Raw genomic sequence first — 12,074 nt, 5'->3', positions numbered from 1 at the left:
CAGAGGTTATTTATCTTGGTGTAACGTTTTCTTCTAATCTCTCTTGGTCTCCTAATGTTTCATTGTTATCGAAGAAAGTTTCTCGTCTGACTTACCACATGAAGAAGCTGTATGATTTTGGCAATAATCGACACTTACTTTTACAATTTGCTAATTCTTGTATATTACCTAATATTCTATACTTTTCTTCATTATTCTTTACCGGGCTTTTGATAAAAAACTTTGCTTTATTGCAGTAAGTGCTGAAAGCAGTTAGCAAGGGGTGTGATCAATCTGTCGAGGTCATTATCAGTATGGTTATGAATAGATATTTAAAATCTTCCATACTCTTAGTAATCGTTATCTTATTAGATATTAATCATCTACTTCATTTATACCTCTCATTGTATATCGTATGGTAAAACGATGTGCTAATATATTAGAATGTATGCACTCGAGGGAAGATAATGAAAGCTCAACAATAACTTATTCAGCAAATATTCTATGTGATGAACAGGTTGTTAGAGTTGACCTAGTTAATAACTTCTATTCTTAAACATGCTTCTTATGTAAAGTTGTACAGATTCTAATTGTATTGAAAAAATAAACATTTCACTTAATTTCAGGTAATTTACTTAATTTATGTATATATGTATATAGTTATTGTATTTTTGTTTTGTTTTGTTAAAGAAACTTGTTGAAATAGTTTATGCTGAGAATTCTATATTCTACCAAATATATATTGAATAAGGCCATTAATAATAATGTGTTTTGAGCATACAACACCTGTAATTAATTGAGATCTGTATCTGATAAAGTGAAATTGGAAAAATAAGCTTTTAGAGAGCCGTATACAAAATAATGATAGTACAATTTCTTACATGAACTTCAGTCAGCGATACTCAACACAAACAATAATTCTCATAAGAACATATGACAATATCACAAACAAATAATAATCAGAATTGCATAACCAATACGGGAAAAAAGTTCAATGACTATGAATGTATACATATAAATTGACTTACCCGCTCCAAATAACAAAATCCGGTGTTTTAGCAAATAACATTCTAGTTGCATTGATTGCATTTAAAGCAAGTTTGAGTGGAGAATCACAAGAATAATTACCATATGGAAGATTACATGATTTATTTATATATTTTAAATCACAGTGGATATCACTTAAATGCCAAAAGTAACCTAAAATCAGTAAGGAAGATACAAATTTAAGCTTTTCTCTATCATTTTTATAAAGAAAAACAGTACCTAATTAGAACAACACAGATATTGAATAGTTAAAGATGGAAATATATGACCAATGGAAAAAGTGACGATTAAACATTAATCCATTGTGGCGTATCCTCCAATAGTTAATCGACTGAAAGTGAATATTTGGCGCTGTTAGCTAAAACATCCGTGTTTTAACTAGTAGTGAGTCACTAGCTTGAATCGTTGTTCAGTCAACATCAACATAGGAGCTGACACTACTGAGTAATTTCAAGTTGCCACACATGTTAGCATAGTGAGAAATCAGCGAGATGGAAAAAAACAGATTGGAAACAATACCGAATGCAGTTTGAGTTCGAATTCCACAACGAGCATCAGATCCCTCAAGATCCCAGGTGCCTAATGCCAACAGATGCCAACATTTAAAGAACCTAGGTTCGAAGTCGCCAGTCAAATACCTGCAACCGCATCACATTAAAACAGTCTACGATATGTTAAGTCACTTAGATTAATGGCCATACTGCAGCTTAACTAACGGGATTTGATCAGTACAAAAAACAAGACAAATAATACCGATTATTACTCAATAATCGGTTAATATAAGCATCTTAATCCTAAAGGCCTTCTTGACTCAAATAATTCAGTGGTAATATCTCAGTCTGTGGAGCTTGGTCGCGCAAGTTCGAACTCCATGTGAAGCACCAGTTCCCTTCAGATTGTATGAAAGCAAGGTCCAGAGCCCCTGGAAATTAATCTTAGCTACTTAACATCAAACCCAAACATCAGAAATCCCGTATTTGAGGGAGCAAATGAGACCGAATAATAAGAAGCTAAAAGGAATACAAACCAAGATTTGGATAAAAGTAGAAAATAAATATTAATGAGCAACACAAACCATATCTTAACAGTACCAACTTAACAGTTACACTATATCCGAGTAGTGCTTTGGAAACATTTATGGTCGAATACTAGCATCCGACGTATCGAATTAACCTTCAAAAACCATGTTTACGAAGCCGTGCAGTAGTACACGGGAAAAGGTTGAGCATTATAATAGCTCTGAAAGACTGAGTGGTATTTCGCCTGGAATACATGTGCGATCAGTGTTTGAAAAGATTGATAAAGAAATTCACATCTAAAAGGAACATTTAGGATAGTTAGGTGGAAATAGATGTTATGCCGAAGTGAATACCACAAGCTCTGACTCGACTTTAGTAAGTATATGTATTTCTTTGCTGCTATTCAGTAAAAGTAACCATAAAACCTCCCAGTTAATGGAGTTAAACCCCCTCTTTAAGTGAGGGAACACGACTATAGTTAAACCCATATAAGAATTTCTGTATTTTGAGACCCATCAACAGGCTAAGACTTGATTATCACCTTTACCGACAAGTGGGAGGCTCTTTAACTGCTCTGGATTTACAGTTCTCGAACACCAGTCAGGCATGAAGCGATCACGAAACTGCATCAGCTAAATAGTTTACAAGTATGATAAGTTAGACCGAGACCAGAAAAAGTAGGACACCTTTTTGACACAATCATCCAACCAAGTTTTGCCAATGTCTAAAAAACAGCACATAAGAATTAAGCCAGACTTTAGGGCCGAAGTCGGTTGTAAATTAATGCGAAGAATTAGGATTTTAATTTGATAGTTAAGAATCATGATTACAGTTTTCCACACAAAATGACACCTCAGTATTGCGTGGTTGAGATACCTTAGTCGTCAATGTATCTGAAATTTGTTTTAACGACAACTACTGACAGCAGTCAACTCTAAGTCAAAACTAAACTTGATTGAGAAGCACAAGATACTCCCAGATGTGTAGTGCTAGTGATAGCAAAAGAAAACACAATTTCGATAAATCCTGTTTCGAAGTATGCATCTATTCTGTTTTCCCACAAATTTGATAAGACACAACTATGCCTTGAAATAAGGAATCTCATATCAAATAAGTTTTGCTTAATAATATAACCGGAGCTACTTAGATCGATTTAAAGCTTCTACCACTTGAAAACTGAAGATAAGTTCAAAACAATTTACTTGCAGAAGCCCAAATATCAACCTGTACAGATGTGTCAGTGCTCAAACGTATTCAATAACGAGTAAGTGATATTAGGCAAATTTTATTTTAAATTGTCAGCATAACGATAAGCTACTCAAGTATATCTGTAATCATAATACAGAATAAACATCATCCTTAAAATACACAACTAGACTGCGATCCGTTAGTCTAAATCTGGTTATGTCGTTTTAAGGAACAAATCACATCTACCTTAAACTTAAAGATAGAAGATCAAGTGACTAGCTTATAAAAAACATGAGGTTGCCGTCGCCAAAAGTTGAACCGCTCTTGTACTGTATTCTAAGAAACTTTTTACAAATAAATGTAGCAAAATATTGTATTGTTCGGAATTTGTGATATACGAGATCAAATAGACTTACCAATGTCATCATCTTGTCTGGTAGCAGTCACAAGTAAAAATACTGTAACAGCCACAGTACTCAGGTGCAACATAACCAAAGTATGTTGTTCTGCTTCGTGAGCAGAAATTTATAAAATATAAAACCCAGATAGGCGATGGACTCCATAGGCCTTTTCAAATAGTAACGTAGCGCTCACTTCGGACATTGCGCGTAGTGATGTACAACGTACCCTATGTACAGGAACAACTGTCTGAAAACGATATAAGTATAATCTGAAGTAGATAGGATTCATAGAATAATTTTCACTTATAATATCGACCTGAGATGTAGGACAGAGTTATTGGTTATAGGAAGGTACGATAGCTACCATATTCTACCTGAATGTAAAGAGAGAAAACATTAGTGGTAGAAGTAATTGGCGAGTAAAACTCAGATTAACTCCCTTATATACTTCTAATATCACAAGTTAGTTGATTACAACGGATAGCTAGACAAATATACTTTATTCTAGTAAGAAGCCAGATGTGTCAATTATGATTGTCTTATCACTAAGCTCAAGCAATTAAGTATTCACTTGATCATATCTACCAAATCATCTAATTTGGGCGGCAGTAATCCGTACTTCTCAAGATACATAAAGCGCATTATGTTCTCCGCATTCTGAAATGGTCTAAACAACTTGATGATAATTGGTAAACACTTCAACGTCCTCTGATCAGTCTCTTAATGTATTAACGACCCACATTAGGAAATTGCTTGGTTAGGTCTCAGCAATATTTCACTAATCATAGGACTTCTTCATTTTGGCTTGTTTTTCATAATACCTGGTCCCGTACATGAAGTATCGATTTTTAGTTCCTTGATTCAGCACGAAACCACTTGAAACTATACGAATCACTGACTCTACTGCTATTATTTATTCTCAAGTATATACAAATACATCATATGATTCCCCATCCATCAGAAAAAAGAGATATACTGGCCTGGGATTTGACTTCATATGGTCGAATGATACTGAGGTCGATGAAATACATATCCTACTTCGTATATATTCCTTAAACATGTTACAACAATAACAACATGGAAATAAAGGGTAAAAAAGTGAAGTATTTCAGAAAATCATGTTTCAAACATTCAGCGGTTCGGAGAAACCCTAGGTGACAACACATATGCATGTGAAACTGAGTAGCATAGGTAGCCATCTCCGTGAATAATGAGCTACTCAGTCGTCATAAGCATGAAAGAGGTACAAGCTAGCGTACAGATATATACGCACTAGCATACAGACATGTGTAGGGGATGATCAAGATTAGACATGGCTAATCGGAAAGAACAAACATCGGTTATGGGATAACTGGAAAGGTTAGAACAAAGGCTAAGACAAGTCACGTAGACTTTATTCACTACAGGACCTATTAAATACGTAATAGCATCCCTGATCAGGGCAGAAAATCGCGACAATTCGTTTCTTCAGTAGAAGACTGTTTTTAACACATCGAGTTAAACCGAAGAATTTTACAGAACTCTACGGTTATTTGTGAAGGTGTTTGAAAATAAGAACTAAAGAAGTTAGTGTAAAACACAGTTTTATAATAGATAAATTTGTCATAGCTCTGATTAAGTTCGTCGGTAGTACAGACATTCAAAAATACAATGTTAATGAACGAAATTTGATGGGAGCTGAACATGAATCGAAGTAACGTGTCCAGGGAGCCGACTGGTATCTTCTGGCCGCTAGTCAGTCGGGAGGATCTTGGGAGCGTACAGTTCGCTTTGCTTGCAAGGCATTAAATGCTCTTGTTTATTAACCAAATCAATCAAATATAAGCTGGAGTACAGAACAGAATAAACAATTTTTGATTTCGGAAGAGTGACAAGAAAATGAAAAGTATATGAATACATAAATGAAATTTTCACCATTACTTTTTATCGTGCATCATTCTTCTTTATCAAGTCTCAAACGTTTATTCATGGAGTAAGTGTCTGAATTCGCATTTAGTTTGTTGTCTTCGTAGAATATTGAACTTGACGTGAGATTAGAAACAGAAGTGTGAGAACAGCAACAATAAGAAAATGGCCTCAGTAGTATTGAGTAGTTGCCTCGACTACAATTATGAAGCCTGAAACAAACCTACAAATTACCACAGGAATGAAATACTATGTAAATCCTCACAAACATACTTCTATTATGATAAACAATTAACAGACTAAAACCATTACGCGTAACACATCAGATTATAGATCTCATTAATGACTGATTATTACGGTTTCCTATCAAAAGCTGAAGACATTTCCTACATAAAAAGGGATATTTTCCTAGTCAGTCTCCTAAACCGTCGAACTGCATGGTTATGGTCACGTCAGGTAGAAATATTTACCAAGATATCACTTAAGTCAATATGTGTAATAACGGAGAAATAGAAGGTCAAGTGGCATTTGATTAAACTTATGTGTTAGATTGTAAACGAATTTTCGATTCAAATCAAATAATTCTAATATTCTGGAGCACAACATGCACATAATTAACACCCACTTCCGTTAATAATTGGGAAAGGACAATTTGATTTAATATAATGCTTGAATGCCTATTTTCGTCCTTTCATAATAATAGTGGTCATCAAAGGCGGTCTACTGTGTTCAGAAAAAAACAAAGTTGCCACCGAAAATCTCAGTCAACTTCCTATACCCCTATAATGTTTTGAATTATTTGAATTATAGCACGAACTAAGAGTCCCAGAAATAACGCAATTGAATTAAGAAGTGAGACACAAGCACTAATGGATGTATTGTATTTGGAATCCGAAATCGCGCATTCAACAAGTACCAAGGTATCATTACTTCATTTAAACACCACATCCGACACAGTTTAAATAGGAGTAAATGTGTTTGTAATCGGTTTTACATCTTCTTCTTAAGTTCATCCTGAGTCTGTCTGACATTGTATTGGATAGAAACTTTGTACTATCTTGAATGTGCTCATTAGTATTGGAATTAACAAACGTCAGGAAGTTTCCTCGAATTCATTAAGAATGTCATTGAAGATTAAAGGATCATTAGAAAAATCAGCATCTATTAAAAATAAATCAGGTTTTCGATCATAATTATGTTCACTCAACATATTTTCCTCGGATTTGTAAGAAATGTCATCAGAAATATATGGATCATTAGGAAAAGCCATATTTGGTACAATAACATGAGAAATCTGATAAATCGATTGGTTAGAAACTGTTGTTTCGCAAGAATTCTGGATTTCATTTAACTCTGAACTACTTTGTGACTCTACATTGTCTATTGCAATCGTTGATAAAAATAAATCATCATTATAAATACTCGACTCAGTAGAATCAGAATTACAAGTCTTAATATTGATTGCAATAAGATGAACATTAGTATTACAGACTGACTGAATATGTCCAATATCAGCACATTTAAAGCACTTAGAATTACGAAATTTACATGAATTAAAAGAGTGGAACTTGCCACAGGACAAACACTGACTTAGCTTGTGCCTATCTTCGTGAAATGCATTGCAACTCCTCAATGAATTGTCTGCATAATCTTGAGTATGAACTGGGTTGGGATGACGTAATGTAGTGGAATTTTTTATATCCTCATAAATCATTTTACGAAATCTTCCTCCTTAACCCCATTCGAAATTTGTATATTGAACATAGTCTAGCAGCAGTTCCTTGAGAGCTGTATAAGGAAGCGAAATGAGCTTTACCGGCATAGCCAGAGTTCTTAATAAGCTGTATGCTTCCTTTCCAATGAATGTGAGGAAGTGTGCCACAATATAAACATCCTCATCATCTTCCTTGGTCATAGCCCAGATTTCGAACCTTTCAAAGGAATCTTCAAAAGCTTACGAAGTTGAATGAATATCAAACTTTTCCATTACAGGCTCCATCGCGACGCCAGTATAATGTTTTGAATTATTTGAATTATAGCACGAACTAAGAGTCCCAGAAATAACGCAATTGAATTAGGAAGTGAGACACAAGCACTAATGGATGTATTGTATTCGGAATTCGAAATCGAGCATTCAACAAGTACCAAGGTATCATTACTTCATTCAAACACCACAACCCCCCAAATTGTTTTTTGTCTGTCACGAACGTCAAGCGTCAGCTTTTGAGCTCCAACCAAAGCCAACGTATGTGGGTGACCTCAGGTAGCTCGATATGATGAAACAGTAGCCAGTAGTTTTAATTTTCCACCTTTGACAAAGCCTTTATGACAAATATATGCTACGACATAGCATACCAGCTCGAAAGATTCAGTTAAGCGAAAAATCTGAATACATGGTAGTGTCAAGGCCTGTATTATACAATTTCTTGTTATCCTTAATTTACTGAGATTCCTTATGCCACTAAACTGCCAATCCCATATGTTGATCGTGGTCTCACCCTGAAATTTTTATACAACAGTTTATGCTAACAAAGTTGTTGGTTTATATAAAAATTGAGCCGAAAAGAAACGTATCTCAAGACAAAGTTGTTCTCTAGTTTGAATTCTCGTAAGCCCACCCACTTTAAAATAAAGTCAGTCGATTCGGACCCTGCTATCACAAACGTTCTTTCCTTTAATCCAGAATATGAACAGGCACAAACGTTTCTTTTACTATCCAGTTCTATTTTGGACCGCCTCCTTACTTGTTGTCACTCAGTCGTTTAATAGTTAGCCTCTGCTCCAGCTATTAGTCACAGCATGCTGCCAAATGGACTTTATGTCTGCTGAGATCAAAATTACTACAATCTAAGCGAAATTTCTATTCTTATGGATGTGCACAGGTCATAAGGAGGGAAGGTCGTGTTGAGAACCGACTAAATGCGATGGTCATACTGGTCTATATATACACACCCCAATGCAGTTATTGTTTGCCATATGTGTGAATCTACAATGACGCATGAGATTTCCCGAACATTTTGGAGTGTTCTTACTTCCTAGGATAGCAATGTTAGCAGGCGTTTGACACGATCATCAGTCTTTAGTCCTCAGAAGTAATGATGTCAGTCTAATTAACCAATATTTATTTTTGCAATTTGTAGTGCAGCGAAAACTCAATTTTGCGTTATATGCCATCTGGACGTGTTGATATTACGTGTCGCTGTGTGGAGAATTCTAGTAAATCACTAGCTGTGCGAGAAAGGGTACTCTAGATGTAAACGTTTTGATCTCAGCTTTTGAAATTTCTTAGAATCTACTCCTAGATAATTGGTCCTAGATGGAAGGAAAAAAATAACTACGCCTGAAGTCCCTCCGGGAACTACTGCCGGTCCCAAGCCCGGATAAAGGGGGGTTGGGCATGGGGTTAGCGTCCCCATCCCGTGGAAAACTAACTCGCTTAAAAAACGCTAACCAGAAAAAATTATTCAAACCTTTTAAACTCTGCCCTGGGTGTCAGAAGGTCTTCATTTAGATAAATTATGACGCCTCATGATGAAAGCCGAATTTCTTCGGTAGTTACGAGGCCGATGCCCCTTCTGACAACTAGAGCGACCATTTATTTAGGTACATGGAATGTTCGTACAATGTGGGACACCGGGAGAGCCTTCCAAATTGCTGCAGAAATGAGAAGATACAACCTAGAGGTGCTTGGGATCATTGAGACACATTGGACGCAAGTTGGACAACAACGACTAACTACAGGAGAGCTCCTGTTATACTCCGGCCATGAAGAAGAAAATGCACCACATACACAAGGAGTTGCATTGATGCTGTTTAAACAAGCGCAAAATGCGCTTATAGGATGGGAATCTCATGGACCAAGGATCATCAAAGCCTCCTTCAAAACAAAGAAAGAGGGCATTTCAATGAACATCATCCAATGCTATGCGCCTACCAACGATTACAATGAAGACGCTAAAGATCAATTCTACAATAGGCTGCAGTCAATCATCGAGAAGTGTCCAACAAAGGACCTGACTATTCTGATGGGAGATTTCAATGCCAAGTTTGGAACGGACAACACTGGATATGAAGATAGCATGGGACGACACGGACTGGGAGAAAGGAACGAAAATGGTGAGAGATTTGCAAACCTATGTGCCTTCAATAAACTGGTCATAGGCGGCACCATATTCCCACATAAACGCCTACACAAAACCACATGGACTTCACCGGATCACTCTACACAAAACCAAATCGACCATATCTGCATGAACAAAATGTTCAGGAGGACGATGGAAGACGTGCCTACCAAGAGAGGAGCTGATATAGCATCAGACCATCACTTGCTGGTCGCCAAGATGAAATTGAAACTGAAGAATTACTGGACAACGGGGCGGACAATAATACAAAGGTTTAATACGGCTTTTCTTCGGGATACTAACAATCTCAACGAATTCAAGATAGTCCTCAGCAATAAGTTCCAGTCCTTTCATGATCTACACAATGGAGAAGGAACTACTATGGAGAGCAACTGGAAGGGGATCAAGGAAGCAAACACTTCAACATGTCATGTGGTTCTGGGCCACAAGAAGCACCATCACAAGAAATGGATCAATGATGACACACTGGATAAGATTCAAGAAAGAAGGAACAAGCAGGCAGCAATGAATACCAGTCGAACAAGAGCAGAAAAAGCCAAAGCACAAGCTGAATACACAGAAGTTAACAAAAAAGTGAAGACGAGCATCAGAACCGACAAACGTAAATATGTGGAAGATTTAGCAACGGCGACGGAAAAGACTGCAAGAGAAGGAAATATGTGACAACTGTATGACACGACAAAGAAACTCTGGAAATCGCCGCAAAGCAGAACGACCAGTGAAAAGCAAGGAAGGCGAGGTAATCACCAACATTGAAGAACGGCGAAAATGGTGGGTAGAACACTTCAACGAACTGTTGAATCGACCAGCTCCACTGAACCCACCCAATATCGAAGCAGCACTCACGGACATCGCAATCGATGTTGGCCCACCAACAATTGAAGAAATCATCATGGCCATTAGACAAATCAAGAGTGGCAAAGCAACAGGAGCAGACAACATTCCAACAGATGCACTGAAAGCAGACGTAGCATTCATTGCAGGGATACTTCAAATTCTCTTCAATAAGATTTGGGATGAGGAACAAGTAGTAAAAGACTGGAAAGAAGGACTTCTGATCAAAATACCGAAGAAAGGCGATTTCAGCAAGTGTGATAACTACAGGGGCATCACTCTCCTCTCAATACCGGGAATAGTCTTCAACAGGGTATTGTTAAACAAGATGAAGGATTGCGTAGACGCCCAACTTCGTGACCAACAGTCAGGATTCCGTAAGGATCAATCGTGTACAGACCAAATCGCAACTCTACGGATTATTGTGGAACAATCAATTGAATGGAATTCATCACTCTACATCAACTTCATTGACTACGAAAAGGCATTTGACAGAGTGGACAGAACAACACTATGGAAGCTTCTTTGACACTACGGCGTGCCTCAGAAGATTGTCGATATCATTCAGAATTCATATGATGGATTAAACTGCAAAATCGTGCATGGCGGACAGTTGACAAAGTCGTTCGAAGTGAAGACCGGTGTTAGGCAAGGTTGCTTACTGTCACCGTTTCTCTTTCTCCTGATGATCGACTGGATCATGAAGACGTCAACATGTGAAGGGAAGCACGGGATACAATGGACATCTAGAATGCAGTTGGACGATCTAGACTTCGCAGATGATCTGGCCCTTCTGTCGCAAACGCAACAACAAATGCAGGAGAAGACGAACAGTGTGGCAGCAGCCTCAGCAGCAGTAGGTCTCAACATACACAAAGGGAAAAGCAAGATTCCCCGATACGACACAGCATGCATCAATCCAATCACAATTGATGGAGAAGATTTGGAAGATGTGAAAACCTTTACATATTTGGGCAGCATCATTGATGAATATGGTGGATGTGATGCAGATGTGAAGGCGCGGATGGGCAAAGCAAGAGCAGCATATTTACAACTGAGGAAAATTTGGAACTCAAAACAATTGTCAACCAACACCAAGGTTAGTATTTTCAATACAAATGTCAAGACAGTTCTACAGTATAGGGCAGAAACCTAGAGAACTACGAAAGCCATCATCCAGAAAATACAGGTGTTTATTAACAATTGTCTACGCAAAATACTTCAGATCCATTGGCCGGACACTATTAGCAACAACGTACTGTGGGAGAGAACAAACCAGATCCCAGTGGAGAAAGAAATCAGGAAGAAGCGCTGGAAGTGTATAGGACACACATTGAGGAAAGCACCCGACTGCGTGACAAGACAATCCCTCACACGGAATCCTCAAGGCGAAAGGAAAAGAGGAAGACCAAATAACAGAAATGGAGACAGGCATAAGAAAAATGAACAAGAATTGGATTAAACTAGATAGGAAAGCCTATGACAGAGTGGGTTGGAGAATGCTGGTTGGCGGCCTATGCTCCATTTGGAGTAACAGGCGTAAGTAAGTAAGGTGGAAG

At 37.4% G+C, this 12,074-nt stretch overlaps 1 protein-coding gene across 2 annotated transcripts in view; it reads right to left on the bottom strand.

Moving 5' to 3' along the window:
- SMPDL3B_1 (Acid sphingomyelinase-like phosphodiesterase 3b) overlaps nt 1-3,836 on the bottom strand; it is a 51,632-nt gene extending 47,796 nt beyond the window's left edge. Inside the window, exons 1-2 of one of the 2 annotated variants that reach the window (XM_051217282.1) lie at nt 3,650-3,836; nt 1,008-1,179 (exon numbers count right to left, since the gene is read on the bottom strand). In XM_051217282.1, the coding sequence (XP_051064660.1) occupies nt 1,008-1,179; nt 3,650-3,722 (245 nt within the window). In that variant the 5' untranslated portion in view covers nt 3,723-3,836. The remainder of the gene's footprint in view (nt 1-1,007; nt 1,180-3,649) is intronic. The other variant, XM_035733412.2, reaches the window with a different exon arrangement.
- Between the last annotated feature and the right edge of the window lie 8,238 nt (nt 3,837-12,074).

Source organism: Schistosoma haematobium, chromosome 5 (genome assembly GCF_000699445.3).
Source record: "Schistosoma haematobium chromosome 5, whole genome shotgun sequence".
Taxonomy (NCBI): Eukaryota; Metazoa; Platyhelminthes; class Trematoda; order Strigeidida; family Schistosomatidae; genus Schistosoma; species Schistosoma haematobium.
This window is presented reverse-complemented; position numbering and strand designations above follow the sequence as displayed.